General features: G+C 49.9%; 2 protein-coding genes across 14 annotated transcripts in view; both read left to right on the top strand.

Moving 5' to 3' along the window:
- CCDC13 (coiled-coil domain containing 13) overlaps positions 1 to 7,238 on the top strand; it is a 38,611-nt gene extending 31,373 nt beyond the window's left edge. For 9 of the 10 annotated variants that reach the window (XM_068934098.1, XM_068934094.1, XM_068934099.1 and 6 more), the window contains 2 exons: positions 366 to 477; positions 1,010 to 7,238. In XM_068934098.1, coding sequence (XP_068790199.1) covers positions 366 to 477; positions 1,010 to 1,169 — 272 coding nt within the window. In that variant the 3' untranslated portion in view covers positions 1,170 to 7,238. The remainder of the gene's footprint in view (positions 1 to 365; positions 478 to 1,009) is intronic. The other variant, XR_011139494.1, reaches the window with a different exon arrangement.
- Positions 7,239 to 9,275: 2,037 nt separating this feature from the next.
- Positions 9,276 to 27,212, top strand: HHATL (hedgehog acyltransferase like). Of its 4 annotated transcripts, XM_068934109.1 has the most exons (13): positions 9,276 to 9,454; positions 9,525 to 9,599; positions 11,121 to 11,273; positions 11,744 to 11,811; positions 12,293 to 12,406; positions 13,037 to 13,231; positions 14,229 to 14,438; positions 18,805 to 18,976; positions 20,702 to 20,846; positions 21,250 to 21,285; positions 22,046 to 22,247; positions 23,942 to 24,083; positions 25,457 to 27,212. In XM_068934109.1, the coding sequence occupies exons 3-13, from the start codon at positions 11,168 to 11,170 to the stop codon at positions 25,576 to 25,578; spliced, it is 1,512 nt and encodes a 503-aa protein (XP_068790210.1). In that variant the 5' UTR covers positions 9,276 to 9,454; positions 9,525 to 9,599; positions 11,121 to 11,167; the 3' UTR covers positions 25,579 to 27,212. The 4 variants fall into 4 exon arrangements, with proteins under 4 accessions (XP_068790210.1, XP_009682487.2, XP_068790211.1 ...); XM_009684192.2 differs by lacking the exon at positions 9,525 to 9,599; XM_009684194.2 differs by lacking the exons at positions 9,276 to 9,454; positions 9,525 to 9,599 and adding an exon at positions 10,562 to 10,770.
- The last annotated feature ends 42 nt before the right edge of the window (positions 27,213 to 27,254 follow it).

A 27,254-nucleotide genomic window follows, 5' to 3' on the forward strand; every position in this document is an offset into this window, starting at 1 on the left:
TCCCAGGCTTAAGTGAAATACAATGGCAAGATAAACATAAAAATAATACCATTCAACTGTTTCTATCACCTGTTGTTTTGGCCACTTTAATATTTTGAATCATTTTTTTCTTCCCTAAGTAGGTAAACACATGTATTACTGCATTTAGCCCTGTAATGCAAACTCATCACGTTTTACTTTTGCTGAAAGGTGATTAAAATAAAACTCTCTCCTATATGTTTACAATGTGTTCACGGATATATGAAAAAATGAACAAACTCCTTAGTACTTATCCACTGCTTCCTGAGATTTGCATGGTGTGCCACCGAATGAAAAAGATCACTTTTTTGTTTTACTGAAACTCCATGGTGTGATTAAATCTACAGGTCAGTCCACTAGTCACTCAAGACTCACCTGGAATGTGAGTGATAAAGAGCTCTCTGCAGCCCAGCTCTCCAAGTTGCCCCTAGAATCGCAGATTCAAGAGCTGAGCACAAGGTATGGTTTCCCTTCCTCTGTGCTGTGTTACTGTCAGCTTCTTCAAAAACTCAACAGCTAAGATTCTTTGTTGTCCTCTTAGCAGTGATATTACCTGGCCCAGATCCTCAGGTGATAAAATCCAGCAAACTCTGTAGAAATCGCAGGAAGTCTGTGAGCTGTTTCTTGTGCATGTCACTTATGAAACCTTCCTAATAATTATATGGATACCCAGACATGTTAAGCTAACACAGACCCCTTGCAAAAAAGACACCTTTTCTTTTTTCTTAACTGTTTATAGCAAGCTTATTAATGAAACTAAAATTTTCATCTTTGGCAAAACAGATCTGAAAAGGATCTTGACCTTCCAATATTTTTCTCTATCTCAAAGAGAAAAGAAACAAGCGTTTTTAAGTCTACTCTTTCTCACACCTGTCATAAAATGACCAGAGAGTATGTGTTTCAGAGTTCTCTTCCCTGGAGCTGAAGCACTGTTCTCATTTGCTTTGAAGCTCCACTGTTCACCCGACAGTTTCCTTTTGTTTCCTCATAGGCTTGTGATCCAGCTGGATGAGAACGAAGCTCTGAAGGCTGCTTTGGAAACTGCTGTGAGAATGAAAGAGGAAGACTTTAAACTTTTCCAAGACACAATGGACCAAGTGAAGGAGATCTTTCTACAGGCCCTTCGGCAGCAGAAACAAGAGAAGAATTAAGCAAGATATTCAGAATCCTTTGGACTGCCAAGCAGGGGGAGAGCCCAGGCATTATGCCCATGAATTGAAATGCAGTGGAAGTGTAGTTTTGCAGCCTCAGATCATGTCATTTTTTTTAACATTTGCAAGAGAGGATGAGAAATGACACTAAGCAGAAGTACAAAAACAGTGAGGATTTTGCATTCCAGCAAGTTTTATCTGTATCTTACTCTGTAAGAGTTATCAAGCAGCTGGCTCTCAGACTCTACATGCTGTAGTTTGGTGCGATTTAGGAAGCTGCAGTTCTGTGGTGTGACGTTGGGCAAAGCCTCCCCTAGTTCCAGCAGAATTTTCCTAGACAGTGTTCGGTGTTTAGTATGCTGCTGCCTTTTGTGCACATGTAGGAATTTGCCCTACAAAACTTAGGCCAGCCCCTTTCCAAAGCCATGCCAGGAACAAGCTGAGCTGTATTTTTATCAGCATACTGATACCTGTCTGTCTAAGGCTTTTCTGCTGCACTTAAGTGCTCAAGGAGTAGATTAGCCTGGCCTGTGAATATCTGCAACTGAAGTTTGTGGAGACTCCACTGAGCATCCCAGCCTGTTTCTTTGCTTGAACATATTGGCAGTGATAAGAGCTTTCACTGCAGAGGTAGACTGTGCAGATTACCCCTTCAGGCAGACTTAGTTTAAATTCAGCTCCTGTAATAGCTCATTCTGTATGAAACATGCCTTACAGCCTACAAATGCCCGGTTTCTTGGTCTCTGCCTTCATCCATCAGTCAGGTCTTGTTCTCACTAGGAAGAAATGCTAGCAAAACATGGGCAAGTTCTTGCCACACTTTTGGAGATGCTGAAAACTCTTGCATCATCTGTCATTTGCAGCAGGGTGAGAACACTGGGTGCAAGCTGATCAGGCGTTAACAGGCAGCTTGCCAGCAGAAGGCTAGCGTTAGGGTTTATGAGCAAATGGAGAGCTAATCATTTTTGTATAGTGCTGCTTTGTTTCTCAGTTGAAAGTCTTTTCAAAACTCTTCTCTTTCTGCTTTGCTTTGTTAGCCTGTTTCTGTAAGTGTGAAGTTTGCCAGGCGTTAACCCCAACCAGCAACAAAAAGTGGATTGGTAGACAGGCAAGCCACCGCTGCCTCCCCCAACAGTGGGAGCAGGTTCCAATTCTTGCTTGTGCTGAGATAAGGCAGAGTGAAGAAGAGAGCAGAGCTGGAATTACTGCAGATGCAGTGAGAGGAGTGTGATCCCTGTCTTTGTGCTTAGTCTCAGAGATGTCTCTTCAAATAGTTCACAGAGTCCCTGGTGGAGGAGGCCATAGAACCGAGAAGCTAAACACCTGAGAATTAACTCTCCCTGTACTTAAGAAGAGCTCGTCCCTGCTTCCCCAACACAGAGCAAACCTGTTAGTTGTCTGTCACAAACAGCGGGACCAAAACCGCTCTTTACCAGATTCCTCTTGCTCATGCTGGCAATAGCATCAGAGGAAGGCATCTTGCAACCTGCAGCCCCCTCTGCAGCTTCTAACAACTTGAGGAATCGTAAATCCTGGATCCCCTGTGACTGTGATGGTGGGACAGACACAGTCTCATCTAAGTGAGCCGCAGTTTCCCTCTGTTCAGCTCCATCCTGATGGAGATTATGTAATGTGGGGTAGACTGAGCAGACCAAAGAGAAGAAATCAGTCCAGCTCAGACAGATATTTTAAGGACGTGCAGTAACGAGGAGAAGATGCTGAGAAGTTTGCTGAGCTACGGCAAGAGGTGTGGAGACTTTGCTATGTGTTGGCTGCTAAATTCAGGCTAATAGCTTGCAGCTGGGGATTCCGATTTCACTTGCACAGAAGTGTGAATCAATAATATTTTCACGTAAGTCAGTGCACATGACAGTCAGTGTGCCATCCTTTCTAGTACGTGGTCAGCGTTTGTCTCCTATCCCTGCGATGAAGCAGTAGAGATCGTACTGCTCTCTAGCAAAATTCTCCCTGGGATGGCTATGAGTCATCCCATGAAACTCACATCAGAAACTTGGAGGGCTATGTGTTACAGAACACGTATGGCTTGATAATACGTGGTGCAAACCTCAAGTGCCACAACACTCATTTCTTTAAACATATGCTTGTTTGGGGTTGCACAAAAGCATTAGCTTTTCTTTATGCAAGTGCGCACACGCGCACGCATGCACACACACGCAGTATAACAGGATGCCTTGCAGAAGGAGGAAGGAGTAAGTCACTATAAAATAGCCTGTTTAGAGAGCCCTTACCAATACCTGTTCTCATGGAAACATGCAAATCTACTACCTCCCGTCACAGAGGATGAGGGGGTCTGAACACAGGCATGGCTGCCCACTTCTCCTTCGTTTTCACCTTAGTTTTGAAATAAATTCCCTCTGCACTTCCAACAGAGTGATCTTGCTGTGGTTTCTCCTGGTGCTGACATTGCACAGATCTCTTGCAGTGACCGATTACCATTTACTGTTTATTTTTAAGCTCTGAGACTGATAATTCTCACTATGCAGGTGTTCTTACGACTGAAGGTAAGAAATCTGGTCAGGTGTTTGAAGCAGCAGTCCTAGTTCAGGTGGCTTCAGCAGCCCCGTATCCCCCAGCTCTTCACCTCGTTTTGGCTATGAGCACCTGTCCCCGTGCCACCCTTTCTACTCTTCTGGTAGAGACATCTGCGCAGGTGCGTGGTGCAGCTGGTTCAGTGGTGATCAGGCTGAGAAAAACTCTTGACTAAACCAGGGTTGCTTTTCAGCTGAATCAGTTCCCTTTACCGGTCCATCATTTGACTACTCACGTGCTCCCTCTGCCTTTCCACCGTGAGAGGGCATTTGCTTTAGCCAGCCTTTCGATGGCAATATCAGTCATCAAACTACAGGCTTTGATGGGAGAGAAGGGCAATAGAGAAGCCAACAAATACATGTCTGTACAAGTCCTGACAAAGTCCCATTGCTTTTTTTTTTTTTTTTTTAATTACTACTCCCTCAAAAGCTATCTCACTCAGTGTAACTTTAGGACCCACCCTCATCTAGCTGAGGTATCAGTCTGCTCAGATTTTTTTTTATTCAGCTCTGAGGGAGCGTCTGAGTGGAGAATAAATATGAAACTCCATGGATACAGCAGAGGAAAAAACACAATGAAAATATTTGTCTCACTGCCCACAAAACACATGCCGCTGGTCCTCAGTCTCAAATCTCTCCAGCAAACTTGATGTGTGGTTTGAGCTACAACATTTCTTTTAGGGATCTCGCTGGGCTTGATCTGAAAACGTCAAAATCCCCTGCTTTCTGTGGAAAATTGTCCTAGTGGATAAGCATCAGCCTGTTAAAATCCTGTGCTTTAACTCTGATTTGAATTTCTCTGGCCTCAGTTTGCAGCCAGTCATCATTATGCCTTTCTTTGATAGATTTAAGAGCTTTGAGTACCCAGCATTTCCTCCCTGGGGCAGCCTTCATCCAGTGTAAAGTCATGCCACAGACTTCTTTTTTGATAAGCTAAACAAACGGATTTTTTCGATCCCTGATTCTAGCAGATAGGTTGTGACACCCTAATGGTGACAGTGCTCTGTACCTCTGGCACAGGCTTGTGGCTAGAGTTAAGCTCTAAAGAACAGTATGAGGTTTAATTCTGCTGCTTGCAAGTATTTGGGGCTACAGACACCTTAGGATTAGCTAGTGGATTCAGACAGCTTTTAGCCAATATATGCTAAGAATAAGCATCCTTTCTGAGGCTAGACAAGGCTGAAACACTTGGAGCAAGTCGAAGGTTGTCTTGTGCCCTGGGGTTGGGTAGAGCAGTTCCACCAAAAAGGCAGATGGTGCTCGATGGATGCATCCAATTTTAAAAGTATGACTGAATAAAGTCTATTGCAGCTTACCCAACTGATTGGCCGCAAGGTGTGTTAGCGCTGTTAAAGATAGACAGTATCTTCACGCACGAGCCCTTCCTGCCCTGGGCTCTGCAGAGCTAAGTGGCAGAAGCTCAGTCGCTAGGTCAAAGCCAGCCGCACTATAACCCGCTCAAATCTATAGACATAGATCGGTTTTGCAGGTGGCTTGTGGCCTCCCCATGCATTAAATCCTCAGCGACTTCTGATTTTTGGGACACTAGAGGAGGCAGTCGCCTTTCCCTGCAAATTCCACCCTAAGGCTGTCGTCACCTTGCTCCTTAGGAGCTTGGGAGCAAGTCTGCTCCTTAGGTCTCAACTAAAGCAGGGTGGAGGGGTGAGGAGACAATTTCAGGCATTGAAAGAGAAGATTTACCCAAGCAAGTTCTTCCTGTGGGGAAATCAGAGAGAAAGCCCATTGGAAATGGGTGCTGTGGGGATGGTAGATGGAAAACTGCTTTGACAAACCCTCCAGCAGCTTCAGCCGACAGCTGCTACTGCCCTGCAAGCAGCAGGGCCGTCGCCCGGGACATGACAAAAGGAACGAAGTTAGGCTTTAAATGGAAAAACACTGTAGCAGAGCCACTGTGCTCTAAATTAAGCTACAACCAAGCCAACAGGAGTATTGGGTTTCTCCCCTCATCCTTTCCCCTCCAAGACCAGCTCGCAAGCCTGCTGCTCCCGCAGGACAGGACAGCCTCACTCAACAAATACCAGATAAAGCCCCACGCTTCTCTGGTTACAGACCAAGGGCTCCAAAACTGATCTGCAGGCGGAGGGTTAAGTCCTGGATTTTAAAGCAGCTCATTTGTCAACGAGACCAGTTATCTCCATTACTAAAAATCAGAGGAACATTGACCACAGGGTGCAGCATGCTGGCAAAAAACAGATATAATCCTCCCCTTGTTTGTCTAACCAGGGCACTTTCCTAGCAATGAGAGGGGATTGTTACCTCCCTGCATACTCGAGAGCATTACAGAGGAAGAATATGAGGAAGCTAGAGTGTGCTGCACATGGAGACACGTAATGCTGCAAAGAGCTGAGCTTCCTCCACCCTGAGCCTCTCATCATTCTCTGGAAATCAAAATCCAGCTCCAAGCACGGCACGAAGGAAGGAACAGGATTTCTCCAAACAGGGCTTGGCACGTATCACCGGGGCACCTGGGTGGCTATTGTGTACTTGCTGCGTGGCTTCCTGGGATGGGCTTGCGGGAGCCACGACGAGGTGGGCAGGAAGGTGGTGGGCTGAAGCCAGAGGCAGCAGGCTTTGACCTGATGCTAGGTTGTCCCTGTCGGGTTAAGGGAACCACAGCAGCCTCCTGCTGTCCCCAGTACAGTCTGGAGGGGAGCTGGACACCTCAGGAACTGCCCAGAGGTTAATTATTAGGTATTTAAATGGGTCGTTACTGGCCAGGCCCCATTTTCAGAGTCGTTCCCCAAGGCAGTAGGAGGCCCTGGGAGGAGAGCTGGGCTTTGATAGGTCTACGTGGGCTCCTGGGACAGGCAGCCCCAGCCAGAGCTGCTCTGAGGGAGATGGTATACGCATGGGTGTGCGGAGGTATCCCCCCTCATAACCGCTCTCCGGAGCCACCCTGCCAACAAGGAAGGTGCCATGGTGCAGTTGGCATGTCTCTGGCAGGGCATTTACACTCCCACACAGCTTCCCGAGAGCGAATCTCCCTGCTATGGGAGGCTGGGATTCATCCTGGAGCCTGGACACCTCCTTCGCTGCCAACATCTGATGTTTAACGCTGCCTAGTCTCTGAAAGGCCAGAGATAATGCTTTCTTAGGCATGTATATTGGGATTGGCAGCATTTTGGAGGCATCTGTCTCTCCGATGACTACATAAGATATCCAAGCTGCAGATGCCTAAATGAGACCCATGAATCCTGGTTTTTATTCCTGCCTGGACACATAATCCAAATTTCACCGACGAGCAGCGCGAACACGGTGTTCCCACCAAACGTCTCCAGTTGCCAAGGTGCCTCACTGAGACGAGTCTTTCCGTTAGACCCCATTGCTCTTCCCACCCACTTTATCTGCCACGAGAGAGAAGTCTGGCCTCAGCTAGTATGCTGCAACTTTCAGGAACCTGCCAGATGTTTGATAAAAATATCATTAAAACCAGCACAAAGCTGTAAAAAGCAGCCCTGAATCATAAAGCAACAGCTCTGGGGCAATAAAGAACAGAGGCGTCCCCTGTGCCAAGGAAGGCACACTGGTCACGTTTAAAATAAATCTTATTATATTAGAAATCAAGAGTGTTTTTTTCTAACTTTTTTTTATAATATCTATAAATTAAAGCTAAATAATTTTTATCACCATGATTCCTCGAGCCTCATGAAAAACTACCCCAGAGCTTTCCATCTATATCAGACTTCTCATCCGCAAAGCTCACAAATTCCTCAGTGCAAAATAGCAGTAAGATGATAAAACAATAATAAACAATCTATTCCAGGCCCCGATGGCGAGATCCGTATCGTCTCCAGCTCCGGTGGCGCCGCGGCCGCACAATGGAGCCCATTGTGCCTCCGAGCCCCAGCACCACAAGCAGAGCTGCCGTCTTGGCTGGAGGAGAAGCTGAGGATCCTCGCCACGGATGGTGCTCAGAGAGAAGGTTTTTTGGGGACGTGGCGGGTGGAAAAGGGGCTGGTTTCTCACACTGGGGAGTGAAGGGGTGCGCTGTGGGAGAGCGTCTGCTCTGAGCCAGGCAGACCACGGAGAGGGACGGTGACAAGCACCAGCATTTCAAGCTCTTGATCCCTTCTTGATGCTGGTGGCATTGCTCCACCATGAGGTCCCCATGCTGGATGGGCAGGAAGGCTTGGAAACGGGTAACTCTTTCCCAAAGGTCAAAAAGTTGCAATTTTCACTGAAAAGTTCCCACTGGCATGGCAGTGGCTGCTCCGTGCCCCACAGCTCTCGTGCCCCCAGGTCCACCTGTGCTGCCCTTGCTGGAAGACAGGGACAGTTTTCCCCCCTGCTAAGGCTCCTCGATGTACTGCCGCAGCTGACCATAAACCGAGCAGCCATCGATAAACTGCTCTCTGTATAGGCCTTCGGAGCATGACAAATTGTGTTTCTGGGCTTATCGGTGCCAATCTCTTAATTGCTTTTCCTCTAAGCACAGAGTAAATTGTGCCAAGGTCTGAGGAGCCAGGTTCCTCCAGGCAGGGACCGAATGCAGAGCAGTGACACAAGGATGAAGGCTCCCGGCACGGCAATGCCGGTCAGGGCTGCCGGCTCCTGCCTGCCCTCCACCAGGGACTTTGCACCTACGTGAGAGGGGATGGATTCAGCTGAACCAAAAGATCTTTAGCTGGGGAGTTCGCAAAAGAGCTTGGCCCAAGGCAAGAAGAGGAATCACAAGGACCATTAACCACCTCATTTAACAACCCCTATTAGCCCTTTCCCATCCCTGCTACTGGGGGTCGCAGACTGGGAAAGCTCGGAGAGCCTGGCTGAGCCAGGCACCGGAGACCTCCCAAGGAGACAGAGATGGGAGATGACCCTCGGTGGGGGCACTCAGGTTTGAGCCTGTGCTTTTGCCATAGGTGTCAAGGTCACCTCCCAAATGTCAGATCCTCACTGTCAGCATTTGAGCTACATCCTGCACGCTGCCTCTGCACGGCAGGGAGAGGCAGAGGATCCCCGAGCTGGCTGTTAGGAAATGGGTTTCTAGAGGCACCACAACCTCTGAAGGAGCCCAGAGTGCATCGCTCTGATTTAGTCATTATTTAATGATGCTTAAGTTAGGGAGAAATCCCACCTTGCTGCTCTGTGCCTCAGTTTCCCCATCTGTAAGCAGAGATAACTGCCTCCCCACTTCATGAGGGTGACCTTCAGCAAGGCTGGCAAGGTTCAATGAGGGGTACGGAAGCCAGGAAAATGCACCGGGAGAGCAGGAAAGGAGCAGTTTTCCCTGGACTCTGGGTGACTGCTGTCACTGAACATCCCCAAATCCCAGGCCGTGGATCCAGGGCCGTAGGAAACCTCCCCTGTCTGGTCATTAAAAGAGGCGACCCAGTGAGCTCGACCCCCCTGGCACCCAAAAGAGGCCGGACCCAGCTTGTCTGGTTTATCAGGGACCTTTTCCCACCCCTAAAGCAGGGGCCTGGGGCTCTGGCTGTGTCTTGTAAGGAAGTCCCTGCTGCCCCCAGGCCACGACTCCCAGCCCCGGCGCTAAATTTGGCTGCTGCCCCAGGTCCTCTCCGGCAGCTGCTGTGACAGACAGCTCCTGAACCAGCCCCCCTCTGCAGCGCTGCTCTAAAATAAAAATATCTCCTGCCTGCTCCGCTCCACTCCCTGCTAAACTTACTCCAGGGGCAAGGTGGGACACCTGAAGCCAGAAAGAGAAGCCGAGCCGCCCCCCAGACGGCCACCGGACAGACAGACGGATGCATTAGGGAGGTGAGCTGCCACCCCACCACCCTTCCTGGCTTTTTTCCCCCCTTTTCCTCCCTCTTGACACCCCACTTAGCAGTGCCAGCCGCTGGATCCTGAGAGGGTCGCCCGGCTCCGGGGGGCTGCTGCGCTCGGCCGCTCGCTGCTCAAGGTCAGTCGCGGGGGCTGGCGTGGGGAGGGTGGCCGGTGCTCTCGGTGTGGGGGGTACGCTGGCGGGCCGGGACGAAGGGCTGCAGCGGGTGGCCGAGCCCTCCATGCACCTGAGCCTGCCTGCAGCCGCAGAGGAAACCCTGCGCTCTGGCACACCGCTGCGGCTGAAGAGCAATTACGGAGCTAAAATTGGAACGGGCTGCGCGCTCTGCAGCAGCTGCGGCATCCCCCCCTGCCACCCGGTACGGGGCGCCCAGTCCCCCCGGGAGCCGCTTCACGCTGTTAACCATCTCCTTGCCCCCTACCCTACCGTGCCACAGTGGGAAAAAGTCTTGATAAGCCTAGAAAGGAGGCAAAAGCTCTTTAAAGCAGCACCCTGGCTAGCCCCCGAGCACCCTGCAACAGGCACCGGCACTGCAAAGCGGTGGCCGTTTGCCCATAAAGAGCAGCTTTGCGCTAGAAACTATCCAGCTCAGCACATGCTGCAGCAGGAGTTTTGGATAGGGCTGAGCAGGGGCTGCGGTGGCAAGGAGAGGCTGAGCCTGGACCGAAAAGCACGGCCAGCATCCCCATTCCTGCGTTAGCCACAAAACTGGGCGCTGCGGGCATCGACACGGCACCCAGCTCGGCCACCCTTTGCAGGCACACCGGCACGTGCCAGTGCATCGATACCTGCCCGCACGTCCCCCGGGGCTGGGACTCCCCATCCCAGTGCCCCGGGGGGGCCGCGGGAGCCGCCTGGGCACCATAGGGTGCCCGGGGAGGTCCTGCGCTGGAGGTTACCCTCTCCTCTCCAGCTGAGCACAACACGCTGCCCTTTAGCTGCGTTTTCAGTAGCAGCCGACGGGAGGTGACCGTGCAGCCGGTGCGCTCGGACAAGCATTAAAGGCACATCGTGCTGGGGTTAATTAGCCCTGGCAGAAGTAATTAGCCAAGAGCATTGGCATGCCAAGCAGGGCACCTGCACAGGGTGCAGAAACAGGGCAGCGCTGTCCCTAAAGCCCGCGCCAGCCTCCGCAGCGCTGCGCAGAGCGGCTGTGGGAGGTCAGCGCTGGCACCTCCGCGTCCCCGGCCACCGCGCCAGCCATCGGCTCCGCGATGCAGCAGGGCAGCGAGAGGGCAGAGCTCGCGGGCCGTTCCCGGAGCATCATGTCCCCACACTTCAGGATGTGGTATGCAAAGGCAGGACCCTGCTGGGCTCCAGGGAGGGAGGGAGGGAAGGAGGGAACATACCCAGATGGCTGCAAATCCCCTCACCAGCAGCCCTGGGAGCACTCGGCTCAGCTGAGCCCAAAGCCAGGCTCCTCACTGGCGTTTTCAGCTTGTTTTAGCAGCAATGTTATTTCCCACACCTGAGCTGTCACCATGGGGGCTCAGCTGCAGGTGAAACTGCTTTCTTTTAAGGGATGCACCGAGGCCAGGAAAACACCACCTTTTTTTTTTTTTTTTTTTTTCTTCTTCTTTCTCCCCCCCCTTCTCCTCCTTCTCCTCCTCCTTTCTGTGTCCTGCTCCCTGTTCCCAGGTCAACGTTTGCTTCCCCCCAGGCTGCCGGGGTGGTGATCTGCAGCGATGGGGGTTAAAGCAAAGCTCCCCAGCTACGAGCTGGGGTTTTATGCTCTCACCTTGACGTGCGCTGTGGTGTACAGCGGGAGCGGGATCTTTGAAGCCTCGAGAGGTAACTTCCCTCGTCCCCTGGGGCGTGAGGGGTGGGGATGCCGTGGGAGAGGGACTGTGCATGTGAGCCGAGGTGTCCTTCAGGCAGACACCTGTAGATACCAGCGTAGCCACCCTGGCTTTAATTTTTGCAGAGAATGTCTTAGGAAGCCCTTGCATCTGACCCCCAAAAGGGGTTCATATCTGTCTCCCTTCATGGTTACCCCCTCAGCCCCAATTTCCATGGGTCAGAGCAACAGGGCTATGTGCATATCTGCTCCAGCCAGCACCCTAACAAGGGGCAGTTCCCCAATTTTTTTTTTTTTTTTTTAACCTGGGAGCTGAAAAAAACACAGACCTGCACTCCTCTGCACAGGATCTGCTAAGGATCCCTGGGAGGATGCAATGCGCAAAGGCTTTGCTGGAAATTCATGCGGAAACGGTTGAGGTTCCTGATCCCTGTGGTTTTCCATGGGAATTATTCTTTTGCAGACAGCATGAACAGAAAGACCTTCCGCGATGGCATAAAACCAGGCTGGCATTACTTCGGTAGGAAGATGGTAAGTGGAGTAAGGAGCTGGCGATTTCCTAGGAGCACACGATTAGTACTGACTGCTGGAAAAGCCGAGATGATTTTTCTGCTGCTGACATACATTTACAAAGTCCATGTGACCTTTTTTTTTTCCTTCTTTTCAGTGTGACCTTTAAAGAAGGGCCTTTAAAGGGCCTTTAAAGAAGTCAGGGAAATATTAGCCCTACAGCGCAGCAGATGTGCTTTGCATGCATCTAGAGAGACAAATAGTCTCTGCAAATCTTTCCCTCAGTTTTATGACCGAACTAAAGCGCTTGGCAGCCCTCGGGTCGAAAATGGGAAGAACAGGCTTGGAAAGCTGCATGATAATGAGGTGCCCTCACAGCCTAAACGCCCATTCAGCCTCTGGCACGTGTGGACATCTGACTTCCTGAGGCAGGCGCTCAAGGGCCAAGGCCAGCAGAGGGCAAAGGCTTGGGGCAGTAAGGTGCCCTGCTTTGCTCCCACAGGACGTAGCTGATTTCGAGTGGGTGATGTGGTTCACCTCGTTCAGGAACTTCATCATCTTTGCCCTTTCGGGGCACGTCCTGTTCGCCAAGATCTGCTCCATGATCATGCCACAGGTGAGCGAGGGACCAGGGGGTGGATTTAGGAGCTCAAGGATGATGCAGAAGAAGAGGCTCCCTGAAGGTTGTGAGGGGACCTCTGCATCTGTCTGTCCGTGGGCTGCCCAGGATTCATCCACAGTTGAGGGATATTTGCTTCTTGCACTCAACGTGGGCATCACCCACAGACCCTGCTTGTTGCACTTAACATGGGCATTAGGGTTACAAGGGTGTGTGGACTTGATGAGCCTCTTGGAGACCAAGAGGTGAAAACTCACCGAGCCTCTGCAAGTCCAGGCTGGGATGGAGGCTAAATATGTAGTCTCGTGGGGAGGAGAAGTGAAAGCGGTTTGTGAAAATGTGGGAGTGGGACCAAATGGCAGGGGCAGGAGTCAGATCCATTGTGGGCTCCCTGGGGAGGGGAACCATACACCCCCATGTGGCAGCCCGAGATGGAGCCGGACTGCAAGAGATTTTCTTTTATGACTTTAGAAACAGAGTGGTTCTTCCAATCCCATTTCCCAGGGTAGTTTCTTATGGGATCATAGAGGCCAGCAGCTATATTAAATAGCTTTGTTAGCTGTAATCTGGGAAAGGGTCGGGGCTTTCATAGAGCTGATCATAGAGGGGACCACTCTCCCCTCACAGCACCGGGCCGTGGTGTACATGCTGTACGGGCTCCTGGCTGTGCTGGGCAGCATGGGGCTCGTCTACCTCATGATCATCCTCTCCCACTGCATCATCCTCTACTCCGTCTCGCTGGCGAAGCAGAAATGGCTCTGCCATGTGGCCGGGCTCTGCTGCCTCGCGTCCTTCAAGGTGGAGCCCTTCAGCTCTTGGCAGGTAGGTGCTGCCTCAGGCCACCCATTTGCCTTGTTTCCAGGCCTTTCATGTCCCTCTCCTTAGATTTACCTCCAAGGAGGTCTCCCATAAGCTCCAAGCAGTTCTCCTGGCTCCGTAGCAGCTCCCACAGGGTTCAAGAGTACCGTACCCTTGGGAATAATCCCATGGGGGTCATGCCCCGCTTTTGTGACTTCATGTTGGGCCAGAGCTCAGGACGCCTGGGTCCTCCTTGTTGCTCAGACAACAGCCTGCTAAGTGGCCCCAGGCAAGATAGGTCACTGCCCTGTGCCTCAGTTTCCCCACCTGTAACACAGTACCAGCGTGGGTTCAGTGATGCCCATGTGTATCTCTTATGCCTCTGCCTAGTTAAAGACTTCTGCCCTGCTGGCAGGCAAAAGACCGGGAAGGACCTTGCAAGGCCATTTGGTCCCTCTTCCTACCAGAGGAAGGACAACGTTACCTGTCCTTGCCCATCGCCCACCTTCTGAATGATACTCCCCTGCTACGTCAGGCTTGTACTGCCTTTCCTTGGACCCCAGGGAGAGCTCTGTCCTACCCTTCCCCAGAACATGGGCTGTGATGAAATTCCTGTCCTGGAGCAAAGCCTGCGTGTCCTTGCGAGATGGTACACCTGGGCCTGGCAGGCAGCTGCCACCAGGCTCTTCCCTCCCTCAAAGCCAGCTGGGAGCCAGGTAATGCAGCCCGGGGCTGGGCCTGGAGCCGAAAACCCTGCTAGCCCTGGTGCCGTAGCTGGTACGAGCCCAGCTTGGTGAAGATGTGGCTGAGAGGATCTACCAGCTCCTGGCTTCTCCAGGATGCAAAGCATCAAGCCCCAGTTTTATCAATCTAACAGCAAGGCTAATTAGCCATGGGAGCAATTTGTGTTAGAATGTAATTGGCTTTAAACCGTTCCCCCGGGAGCGGATGTCCTCAGAAAAGTGACGACGTGCAGAGGTGACGTGAGTTGTGTGGTGGTAACTCTTCATTTCTCACCTAGAGTGGGTTTGTAACAGGAGCTTTTGATCTTCAAGATGTCCTCTTCTATGGGGGAAGTGGCTTCACCATCATGCGCTGCATCAGCTTCGCACTCGAGAGCTGCGAGAGAAAGGAGGGCATCTACTCCATCTTCGACCTCCTCAAATACAACTTCTACCTTCCCTTCTTTTTCTTCGGGCCCATCATGACATTTGACCAGTTCTATGCTCAGGTAAGTGTCCTGGCCACCTCTCAAGGCCAGACCACAAGGAGACCGCTCCCCTTGATGCTGTATTTAGTTGCTTGGTTTTAATGCCTACCAAAAGAGACTGTTTGCCACAGTGGAGGTGCAAATAACTGCAGACCTTGCTGCGTTCGTGTAGACCCTGGGTGTGGTCCACGCTCCACAATGGTGCCCCGGTTTTGAGGAGGGGCACAAACTGATGGCACTAAACTAAAGAAGGTTTTTTAACCCTCCTCAGCAGTTTGCCCCTCATGGACATTTAGCCATTTCCTATGCTAAGACAGATATTGTTGTGATGAAAGCACCACATGGAGTTTGAGGAGATAAGGACGTAGCAGTGGTTGTCTGTGCTCACTGGGCAACTTTGCGTTCCACCGCTCAGTGCCTCAGTTTCCCCCGTTGGCAAGTGAAAATACACCTGCATGCACAGAGGGTTGTGCAAACATGAAGATTGGCCTGGTAATCTTCGCTGGGTTCAGGACACACAAACTGTGCTTTCACCTGAGAGCAGATAGTTAATTGCCCGCACAAAGCGCCTGCAGAAATTGCCCACCATGTGCTACTACCCCGATGCCTCTGTGCTCCCCTTCTCTGCGGTGCCGGCGAACCACAGTGTGAGCTAGATGTCTGATACCTGTTGGCATCCATCTGTGGGGACCTTTGCATGGCGACAGCTGTGAGCACGTGCCTGAGGAAGCAGGGGCATCCTCCCACCCCATCTTTTTGCTCAGGGGCATTCCTGTTGAGCTGGTTCACTTGAGGAGCAAGAATTTATAGGGCTGGTCTGTGTATCTTAAGATCAAGGTGTTTCTCTAGAAATAAGTAAGTCTAGGTGGGAGGATTTTTGTAGCAGGTTGTTTTTCAGCTACATCATGGGTCGTCTTCTGCTCCCTCTGAAATGCTCAGGTGCCCAGGGCCCCTATCCATATTGCACACAACCAAGAGTGCTTTTGAAAGGTGGATCCAAATAGCTCTGGAAAACTCATTAGCCCAGCCTGGGATCATCCAACCCTGAGGCTGTTTCACATCGAAGGATCAAGCTAAATGGCAGCTGTCTCTCATTTCTCACTCTTCCCATCCCAACACCCTTTTACATCATTGACGGATCTTTATCAGCAAAGCAAAATGTTACTGACTCTTAAGAAAAAGTCCTCTTGCCTGGTCAGCGACGGTAGCAGAAAGCCCATCTACTGGTTGCCGTTTCCCTTCTGTTTCCTTTTAAAGAATAATTAAATAGAATTTATGCACCCCAGCTAACATCTGGACACAAGAGCATTTTAGAAACTCTTCCATGAATTCAGAAGAATAGCCAGCCAGTGTCCAGGGTGGGTGAAAGCAGTCAGGGTATCCCTGGTGTGGAAGCAGGAAGACTAAAGTCTGATCAAAGGCCCACCCAGTCCAGCACTTTGTCTGCAAAGTTGGCCTAACATGGTTGTCAGCGTGAGGTAGACAACGTAAGAAAGGGTCTGCACGAGACTTGTTCCCTGCAGAGAGCCTTGGGAGCCTTCCTGTACTGGAATTTGCACTGGACCATCATATTTAATTGCCTAGGTGAAGCTGTCCTCCAAATTTGTCTGACTCCCACTCCTAGCCTCCACAACCCACTGTGGTTGTGATTCCCACCGCTCCTGCATGAACTGAATGGGTATGCACCATCTCCTGATTTGCTTTTCAAACTTGCTGCTGGAAGGGATCTCTATCTGAAAACTCCTGGAGAGGAATTGGTGACCCAGGCAAGGATCTGGTGATCCAGAAGGTTGTATTGTGATAGTATCACTTGAACAACGGGGATCCACCCAGATGCTGAGCTTGTAGGGTGGGAGCCACGTGTCTCACTGCCAGCCACAAAGCTGCTGTTACCACAGGATGAGAGCTGATCTGTGTCCTGCTAACACAGGACACAACAACCTTGTGTTTGTTACCTGTTGAAAGGATACATCGCTGGTTGTGACCAGGGACAGGATCAAGATCCCTTGGATTTCACAGATCCGTTTAGGAGGAAGTTTGACCCTGAGTCAAGTTAGGTGGTGGCTGAAAGTCAGCTCCAGCATCCCCTGTAAATGATGCTTGTGGTGCAGAGAGTCCATCAGTGGCTGGTTCTCAGCAGACAAGCAACAGAGACTGCTGGGCTCCAGCCAGGCTGTTCCCCCACACCGTGCTCCTTTACAGCCACCAGCAGAAATGCTGAGAGCACTCACTGTCTCATCCTGAGGTTCAATCTTTCCGGCTGTGATTGATCTGTCAGGCCAAAGTCCCAGCAAATGTGGCTCCGGCAGCCCTGCTGTCCAAGCTCCTCCAGAGGGGCTGCAGTGCCCAGAGGTACTCTCCTCACCCCATATTATTTTCCTTTCCCCAGTTCCTATCAGTCTATCCTGTGAGACAGTTGCAGCCTCCTGAACAGGCTTCTCTTAACACCACTGCTACGACTATGTAGATTGTGGCATTAAACTCCTGGTGCCTGCAAGACCTGAACTTCTGTTACCCCTACAGGACTTAATCTGTTCTCTTTTCTTTTCTGCTCCTTTTTGCACAGCCGTAAAGCAGGATGTTTATCACCACTTAGTGAGCAATTCCCCCTCTTCTTTTTAAAACACCCCGCTTAAAGGCAGAGGGAGCAAGTCCCCAAGCCTTTTTCCCCTCCAGCCAGCAGCCCTGTCTTGGCCTGGCCTCCACTGCCATCTCCTGGCTAGATCCCCTCTGCACTGCTGGAGCTGCAGCTAATTGCAGAGGCTAATTCCTAACTGCCCGACAGAAATTAGGAGTAGAAAGACTGAGTCTCTTCTCCAGGATGGGATGCGGGTGGCGAGGTTAGGGGACAGCGCTGTCTCTTTGGCTTCTAGTGGTGCTATCCTTTGGTGGACCCTTTGCACGGCGTGCATTCCCAATACACAATGGGACCTTGTCTGTAGCAGGGTTGGCTGGTGCCAGTTGGGCTGAAGAGGTGCCAGTGAGCAGTGCTAGTCTTAGCAAGGGGGTCCCTGGATCATTCCCTACTCCTAATGCCCAGTAACACTGGATGACACAGGCTGAACCCACATAGTGCCACAAAGCTGGTCATAGGCCACGTGCATCCTGGTGCCTGGCTCCAGGGGAGCTGAGCTGAGGCTAGATCTTCCTTACTGGGATTCAAGGAACAAATTCACCTCTGAACAGCTGGAAGTGTGTGTGTGTGTGTGTGTGTGCGCATGGGAACAGCCCCAATCTCAGTGAGATGGCGGCAGGGTGCCATTACCATGCACAGGTAATAAGGACAGGAGCTGATGGGAGCAGGAGAGTCATGCCCTGTGATACAAGTGGGAAACCATCACCAGGGGGAAACTAAGGTCCCACGACCACTTGTGTGTCTCTGTGCCAGAGCCCAGCCTCCCCTGGCAGATCCTCAGTTGCTTGTTTCCTTGTCAGAGCCCTCTCTGGTATTGCTGGCATGGTGTCGGCTGCAGGGATAGCTGCCTGTGACAGCTCGCCCCTGCTAGATTGAACACCTGCTTCAGCTCGGGGTTTAGAGACCTCTTCATTTTCTTAAGGCAGGAGGCTCTTAGGTGCACTCTGCATATAACAGAAACTAGCAAATCTAGCAAAGACTTTAATTCCCAGGAATCATCTGGTTTTGGTGACTGGGCTATTGCAGCAGCTTGCAGATTACTTTCTGAGAACTCCCACCTCTCGCGGAGAATAAAAAGAGTAATAAACATAAGAGGATTTTGGATTCAGCAGCAATTTTTATGGCGATGCAGGAAAGTGAGGCCATCAATCTGCCCAGTGTAATCCTAAAAGCTTTCTCTGATGATTTTTATATTACAACATCCAGAGACATGACAGCTCCTGGAGGCAAAGCCTGGCCCATGCTTGTACAGGGCACAGCAGAGAGAAAAGCCCCTTCAGTCAGGTCTCAACTGACTCGGGATGGCCCCTTGAGCAGCCTTCCCTTTCATTTACAGGAGCGCACCCTGCGGCAGAAGCTCTGGAGACCATCAGCCATCCTCTTTCTCCTCCTCCCAAACGACTGACTTCTGCCTAGCCTAAAATAATGGGCAACATGTGCCCACCTTGCCCAGGCAGGGTTCTCAGGTGGGACTCCAGCCCCTGCTCCCAACTGCTCCTGGGACTCATGGATGTCCTTCCTAGGATGCAGCTGCAGCATCCTGTAGATTTTATGGGTATGAGTGCTTACTCCCACTTTGTGACCTCTGCAAAGGGCCACCCTCAAGTTAAGCTGCCTTTCTGAGCATGTGCCTGTGGAGAAATCCTAAACCCCAGCTCCATGATGGGCCTGTTTTTTTTTTTTCCAGGCAGAAGAACTTTCTACCCAGTTCCGTCCCTCGGTTTAACCCTTTCTTGGTGTCCATCCTGACAGGTGAGCACCCAAGAGCTGAGGCGCAAAGATGATGAGATGAGGAAGATCCGGGTCCAGGCCCTCCTCCACGTGGGGGTCATCGTCGCTGTGGACATATTCTTCCACTTCTTCTACATCCTGACCCTCCCTTCTGACCTGAAGTTTGTGAACCGCCTCTCGGACTGGTCCTTAGGTAAGTGGCTGTGCAGGGACACACTCACACCTGTAGCTGGCTTCAAGTGCCCATGCTGGGCAGGTTTGAGTAGAACCCCTCTTCTTCCAGCTGATGATACACAGAGCTGGGGTTGGGCAGCTCTGGAGAGCAAGGCGGTCTAGGTCTGCTGCTGTTCTCACAGAGGCCAGAGAAAATTGTTTAGCTTGGGATTTAAGAGGCTGAGCACCAAGTTGTTCCCATTGTCTTCATCTAGACACGGGAGGCAGAGCTCAACATCTCTGAAAATCAGCCCCATGCTATTGCAAGAGCAATATCCGGTACCTTAAATACACAGAGTGGGTGGCCAGTTGTGAAGGTATTAAAGCGGTGTATTGTGAGCCACTAAAATGGTTGGAGGCTGGAGTGCAGGTTGTACAGGAAGAGGCTGAGCTGAGAATATGCTTCAGTATGGCTTCAGAGGAGGCTCAGGGGGTCTAGCTGCTGTCCTCATCTACCTACGGAAAATTATAAAGATGGAGACAGATTCTTCTTACAGGATGACAGTGAAAGAGCACAAGAAAATGGCACAAGTGAAAGCAAGAGAAAGTTTGATTACACTTAAGGAATTTTTTTTTTTCATAAAAAGAATGGTTAAGCACTGGAACAGGGGCCCCAAGAGGTTATGGAGTCCACCAAAATGTCAATATTCAAAATCTGTCATGCAGACAAGGTCTTGAGAAACCTGATCTAACTTCAAAGCTGGCCTTGCCCTGAGTGAGGGTGGACTAGGGACCTCCAGGATCCAAACTCTCAGAATGAAAAGCAATAGCTGCGCTAGCATTCAGCTTGCAGATGGACCGTGGATTTCAGCGGCTCGAACGCGTGTCTGTTGGCAGCATTTGAGACGCAGTAGGGTATCTGACCTCCATACAGGGCTGGCAGAGGGAAAGCTAGAGCTGGAGGAAAGCTGTGCCTCTCTGGAGTGGTAGCTGGAAGCCAGTCAGGAAATCCTAGTGCATGTAGAATAGCACTAGACATTCATTTAGGCTGTCCTAAGAGATCTGGATGGGCTGACTGAATATATGTGTCACTTCAGAAGGAGCTGAGTGGCTCTGCAGGCTCCACTGACTCTATCAGCTGGATCTTTATCATCCACGGTGGGAGCTCAGGCACGTGGCTCACATCGAGACGTTATGTGGCTATTACTCTGTGAGCTGAATCCCACCAAGATGGCTTTTCTTTATTTAGATTCTGCTTGCAGAGGAATTTGAAATCTTCGGTGTTTGATCCTACAGGGATCACTTTTCCATTATCAGGCACCTCTCCAAGACAGATGTTCTGGCCCCTGCACTGCTGCAGAATCACTGTGACATCTATGGCCACAAGGAGCCTGGGGGACATTTCAATAGCAGTGTCAATAAAACCTCAGAGGTCAGAGTTGAGAACGGTGATGAGTTTGTCATTGGTTAATAAACCTTAGAGGAGAAGAAAGAGCTTGTGAGGGAGGAAATGAGATCTGTGCAACTCTCTTAGACTACTATTACCAACAAACAGTTCCCTCCGAAATGCCTTTGGTTCAAGCCTTTTAAAAGGCTATTTAGTTTTAAAAGCTCTGTTGGTCCAAGACAGCACTAAACTTTTCCCTTGCTGTCATATTTGTTGCAATACACTACACAATCCCATGGTACACGAGATCCCTCAGAATCCTGAAGATGATACATCCCATGCTCCTCTTTGCTTGTTTGATTCCTATTTTTGCTCCAGCTGGCCTGGCCTACTCCAATTTGGTGTATGACTGGGTGAAAGCTGCTGTCATGTTTGGAGTCATCAACACCATCGCCCGATTGGACCACCTGGACCCACCACAGCCCCCAAAATGCATCACCATGCTCTATGTCTTTGCAGAAACGTGAGTAGCCCTCATACAAAGGTGAACAGAGACAGCACGTTCAATCCAAAATAAGCGTGCGTGGAAGAGAGGAGGTCTTGGCTGTGCTTCAGAGCAACTGGCACACGTTAGAAATTGGCTAGGTTGAACAGTCTATTCTGAACCTATAGGCTAGACTTGGTCATAGCCCAGGGAAAATATTCTTGGGTAAGGCGCAATGGAGGAGGAGGGAGGTTGCAACCAATAGCAGTTTGTGGAACCTGTGCAAGGAAGGACTCCAGAATCTCATGAAAAATGCTGAAAATGAGGTTTTAGGTGTACCTCACCTCTCCAGGTGACTGGATGGCTTCTCTGGATGACTGCTGAGTAAAAGTCAGTCATTAACCCTTGTATTCTAACATGTTTTTTATCATCTGTATTTTAGGCACTTTGACAGAGGGATTAATGACTGGCTGTGCAAGTAAGTCTTTAATCAATCGTCTCCAGGGTGGTTTGGGGTCTTTTTTTCATCATACAGCAATGAAGCATTAAACATTGTTCAACCCAAAGCCCAAGTGCCCTCTCTTGAGGGTGTATCCCACTAGAATATGGAGCCAGACTTGGTCTGTTTATCTTAAAGAACATTGAATTAATCAACACAAAGTGCAACAGCCTTCTCAGTGAGGAATAAGAGAATACCCTCTAAGTTTGGAAGGTTTAGTGTTCCCTAGAAGAAGGAAGTGTTCCCTAGAAGAAGGAAGAATCAGGTTTATATTCCCTCAAGAAGAAAAGGGAGTTGAGCCCATGTGTCCCATATCCTGGATAAGAAGGATGATCTGAGCTATGTCTACAACTCCCTCAGCCTTTCAGCTCTCTTCAGCCGTGAGGACACGCCAGTAAACCTGTTCTCAAAGTGATGGCTGCTCTGTGCAGAAGTGCTGTGTACCAGGAGGCCTCAGATAACCTGCAGCTCTATGGATCCTTGTGTTTTACCAACAAAGGAGGAAAAGGGTAGTATTTTGTCCTTAGAGGAGCTACTAGTTTGCAAGCAAGGTATAGCTAGACTGCAGTCAAAATCATTTTATTGCTAGAACTTTTCACCCAAAATTTCTTTCTCCTCTTACTGGGGCATTGTAGAGACATAGGTCTGTGAAGAGCTTGTGGTGGATCAGTGCAGGAGGAGGGACTCCTGAGGGTTCCCCTGCGCTAAAGGGAGTACCACCTGCTTTCCTTTGTGTTAGGTATGTGTATGATCACATCGGGGAGAACCATGATAACGTTGTGAAGGAGCTCATGGCCACTATCTCCACCTTTGCCATCACCACCCTGTGGCTGGGGCCCTGTGAGATTGTTTACGTCTGGTCCATCTTCAACTGCTTTGGCCTCAACTTTGAGCTATGGGTGCAGAAGTTCTTCCAGCGGGAACCCTTTGCCAAAATGGAGGTGAGGAGCTCTGCTGCAAGGGGATGGGAAGATCAGAGGGCCTGGTACCAAATTCTGGTCCTGTTAAAAATCCATGTCTCTAGGGAGCTCGAACTTGTTTATACAGATAGGATCCATTTTCAGCTGAGACTCAAGAGGTAACTTTAGATCCCTGATGGTGTACAGCTGCCCTGTCCAGGTCATCTGCCTGGAGATCTGCAGCTATCTCCATCCTGCTCTGCAGAGTCCCACAGCCTTTAGCATCCTTGTGATCAGACTGTCAGTTGTGCAAGGGAAGTCCTTGTGCTGTGCACCCCATCGTCTTATGCATGGTGTCACCCACCATGACCCTGTGATGCTTCATAGGAAACAGGCTGGGTGTCGAGCTTTCAAAGAGAAAATAGATGCCCAAGAGAACTAGGACTGCAGCCCAGTGAGGCATCAAAGTAGCATAGATGGACTCAAAGACCAAGGTGTGTTCACAGGAAAATGTTTATGTATTTCCATATGGAAATTAATTTTTTCTTGTTCTGCAAAACATTTTGGCATTGGATATTTTTGGTTTAATTTGTGATAAAAGGAAATGTTCAGATACTACAATTAATTCTTTACCAATCTCTCTGAAGTTTAGTGCCCAGTCTCTGTTTGGGACCAGGGTACCTTGGAGACAGGTTGGAAGAAAAAGTCAGGAGACCCATTCCTAGAAATAATTATATTTTTTGTTTTTCTGCTCAGCCTAAAAAGTCTGGAGGACCTAAGCTGATCCAGTAAAGACAACTTTCGAATAAAAATTTTGAAGAAAAATCCTCCCATTTTTTCTCCTTGTTGAACTTTTAATCAGATTATAGCACTCACAGCTAGTAAAATCTTCTTCCCTGCGGCACCACAATTCTCAGCACTAAGTGGCCTGGGGATTCATGGTGCTCTTTGAAGATTGCTATAAACCACTTCCCTTCTCCGCTCTCAGCAGCTGCTCCTGAGGATTATGTGCTGGTGACAATTCCACTCTGCTGCTGTCACTAGCTTTCAGCTCTTTTTTTTTAATTCGTAAGAAACAGTTTCTACCAGAAGCTTGGAGTGATTTCCACATAGGGCTAATAATAAACCTAGCAAACAGCAGCGTTCATCTGCCTTGAGGGAGGTCTTACCCAAGGCAACAGATGAAGAAAGGAGTTACCAGCCGCTACTATTAGCATGAAACCATGTCTAACAACTTGGCCCTACACATGAGACCTCAAAATGCCAGCCCAGGAGCAGAGCAGAAGTTTTACATTGCCCTTATGCTTCTTGATCCCACAGACACTAAAGGCTGCTCTGATTTATGCCTACCCATCTGGGATCCCTTCTGGAGTTTGGCTGATATGAATCTGTGGTTCAGCACATCTCCTTTCCTTACCCTTTCTCATGAAGTCTGGGGAGGATCTTGGTCACATTCAGCCAGCCCTTGCAGAGCCTGGGGTGCTGGGGAGCACCATGCTGAGGTCTCCAAACAACTCACTGAGGACCTAGCTTGACCTCCTAGGAGCTGCACCATGCAGGAGTTGACTCCATGTGGAGCTGCCGGGGTGTCTCAGGACCTGCAGCTCACCAGATAAGCTATCCAGGGATAGCTGGCTGTGGTTACATAGGCTCTGGGAAAGAAAAACTAAAACCATGTCACCCTTGTAAGAACCAGCCCCGTTTTCCCTAATTCTCTGCTCCTCTCCCCTGAACAGGCCAAAATGTCAGAGGCCATGTCTCGGCGGATTAGGGCAGTCTTTGGGGCAGCAAATTTCTGGGCCATCGTTCTCTACAACATCCTGGCCCTCAACAGCCTGGAATTCGCGCTGCTGGTCACCAAGAGACTCCTCCTGATAGGTAAGGTGCTACTGACCTCCTCAGCGAGGGATCTCATCCTAATGGGAGACACATGGGAGGGGAGCTGGGGCCTGGGGCTTGCCAATTCTCTTGAGTACAGAGTGGCCTGGCCATTGACTTGGTATGTGACCACCCCCAAGCTACCTTAATTTTTGTGGGCAGCACCTTCCCCACCTACAAAATATGCAGAAAGTGGTTTCTTTCCTCCCATCCTTCTCATGCAAGCTCTGTGGGGCACAGATTGCATTCGAGGTGTGTTTGTATAGCTCCTAGGAAGGCAGGGCTCTATGATTAAGACTTTTTGCAGCAATGGAAAAGTTGCTGTCAACCTCCCAAGGTGGGCTGACTCCAGTTCTCCCTGGCTGGGAAATTGTTCCCTTGCTGGAAGAAGGGATTTACTCAGCCTGTCTCATCTCCCTTTGCTTTAGCAGTTATTCCCATGTCAGCCCAAAGATGATAGTTACAAATCTTCCCACCTAACCCATCTACTTCCTAGCATCTGTACTTGATCATCTTCATCATTTAATATAGCAGTTCATGCTAGGCTCCTACTAAACAATCTTGTCTGTACGCTTCTTATCAGTAGGTGGCAACACTATTTTGAAGTCAGTTCAAAGAGTGCAGGGTAAAAATAGCTACCTGGGATCCATGCCCTCCCAGCCATTCTCTGGGCCAGGGGCTGGCATAGGAAACGGATAATGTGACGGTCAGAAGTTCCTGCCAGTTGAGTTAGCTGGCTTTTCCTGGTTGCATTATTCATTCCAGAGGTCCTATTTTAGCAGGTACAAAGTCTGCGTCTCTCCTCTGCTATGGATACCAGACTTATGGTTACAAAAGACATCGGACCCTTCCTAAGTGGAATGAGAGCTCCCTGCCCTTGGGTTGCTTATCTAGGTGACAAATAGGTGTGTTTCCCTGCATGCATACTATGTTCACGTTAGGTGCAGGACGTGGCTCAGGTGAGACCCTCAGCGTCAACTGGGCCCAAAGCTTCCAGAAAGTCGTAACACTGAGCAACAAGGGGTTTTGGCAGGTTGGCTGGCCAGAAGGTCAACCAGACTGAATTTAGGGGGAAGAAGGAGGTTTGTCTGGGGGGAAGGGAACGCTTAAAGCCATTCTAGCATTTTCCAGCTTTGACTGCAGTCCATGGTGTTTTGGTGGACGCAGGTACCGCTTAATCTAAAATCTGCCCCTGGGGATTTCTCTCCTATGTCAGTGACGCTCTAGGGCTGGATCCAGAGTGGAAAATGAGGTTGGCCACTGTGAGCCTGTGAGACCTCCTGAGCCTGCCTGAGGGGAAGCAGTGCTAGAGAAGAACTGGCCCCATTAGGCAAGCAGCCATACCGAGATGACCATGTTCCTCCGTCTTCCAGGTTTCCCTGTCAGCACCTTGTCCATCTGGTTCATCACGTACTGTGGAGTGCAGCTGATCAAAGAGCGTGAGCGTGTCCTGGCCATCGAGGAGGAGAAGCATGACAAAGCAAAGAAAGAGTAAAGAAAAACATCGGTGGGCCTACCCCAAAACCTCAGCTCCCCTCCAACCACCTTTGTCAGGCCAGTCACTGACGGGCTCTCCAAGCACTCCTGGCAGTCAAACTACTGTAGCTCACCCACATGTAAGGCACCTGGAAGGTGCACTTTCTTGCTGCAGTAATGATTTTCTATAAGACATCTGGGGGTGTTATGCAGGCTATCCATGGGTGGCAGACTGCTGAGGTAGGCTCCCGATCCATTTCTTTAAGGCCAAAAAGAGCCATCCTCATCATTTATCTGACCCTCTGACATATTATAGGCCTAGAGATTTCACTCCTTGGTTTCCATAACATCTGGTCCACTAGAGCATTTGGCTCTCTCACAAGACTATGTCTCCCAGAGACTATCCAAGTCCCACTCCTGAAGGTTTTAGGGTGTGCTAGGCATGCAGCTTTGAGAAAGGGATTGGCTAATGCTGAGCCTGCTCTGAGCAGACCCTCTTCAGGTCATTTCCAGCCCAAGCATAACACATTTCTTTCTACAAGAAATAGTCAACATCCACTGTCAAGTGTTCAACATCTATACTGTGTAGTAAGGACTGTAAAATGGCTCAGCACGATATATGCCTACCATGCGGCTAATAAATAAATAAAACAGTCTTTATAGCAAAGGAAAAGAGGGCTAGGAATTGCACACTGAAGAGTAATTATCTCCCCTCCACTGTCAGCCACGCAGAGTGATGTCTGCTACGGTCTCAAACCCTCTGCAGAACTGGTCCCTTCAGTTCTACATGTCTTGAAAAAATGATTTAATGCCGTTCTCATGCCTAATTAATGAAAGCGTGGGAGGCATACCTGCTTCACAGCCAGAGAACGTCAGGTACCAGTCGCCTGTGGAATGAGCACACTGAAGAAGCACAATGCAAGACTCTCACATTACGGCTCGATCCCCAGGCCCTGACTCAGACCCAAAGGGCACTCCACCGAGGGATGTGAGACTGATGTGGCCACCGCTACCGTCTTGCTGTGATTTATGCCCTGGAATTCAAACCCAATCTCATCCCTGTTTTCTCTGTGCCATGGAAGAAGATTTAAGCTTGAATTCTTACCCGTTGCTGAGAAACAGAGGACTTTTTAACCAGCCCTTGCTATCTCCAGCCATCCAGCCCTTTGCTCAGCTGATTTTGGTGAACGCAGCATAAGCCCGTAACTGCACGTCTGAAAGAGCACATACACACATTCAACCAAAGGAGAAAGACCCTGAGTGAAAGACAATGATTTGGAGCTCGGTAGGAGAGGGAAATTGTTTGCTAGCATACTTTGAGAAGTAGACTTTGGGACACTGTATATGGAGTGCATTAAATGTACCCGTTTGAGACACAGTGTCTCATGGGAAAGATAAGTGAAATATCCCTGGGTTTCTTGTAACTTTGGAGTAACATAAGCAGCCTCGTGTCTGAATCATGTCAATGCTTGGTGAGGGCAGGATCTGGACCACTTTGCAACCTGGATGGGGACGCTTGGTGTTGGTGTGTTCTAGTTTCCCTGTGGATAAAACAGGAATTGTTCTTAGCCAGCTTTCAGCTATGCCAAAGTGCTTTATGAAGTCCCTTATATATGTCATTTATTTATGTAGTAAATAAATGTTGGACACCTACAGGGCCTGCTGCCAATCTCTAGCTGCTGTAATGCACTGCCA

This window comes from Struthio camelus, chromosome 2 (assembly GCF_040807025.1).
Source record: "Struthio camelus isolate bStrCam1 chromosome 2, bStrCam1.hap1, whole genome shotgun sequence".
Taxonomy (NCBI): Eukaryota; Metazoa; Chordata; class Aves; order Struthioniformes; family Struthionidae; genus Struthio; species Struthio camelus.

Coding starts and splice junctions, on each gene's coding strand:
- HHATL (XM_068934109.1), top strand. CDS start 11,168: ATGGGGGTTAAAGCAAAGCTCCCCAGCTACGAGCTGGGGTTTTATGCT. Junction 12,407..13,036: donor GCTCCATGATCATGCCACAG/GTGAGCGAGGGA, acceptor CTCCCCTCACAG/CACCGGGCCGTGGTGTACAT. Junction 24,084..25,456: donor CAAGAGACTCCTCCTGATAG/GTAAGGTGCTAC, acceptor TCCGTCTTCCAG/GTTTCCCTGTCAGCACCTTG.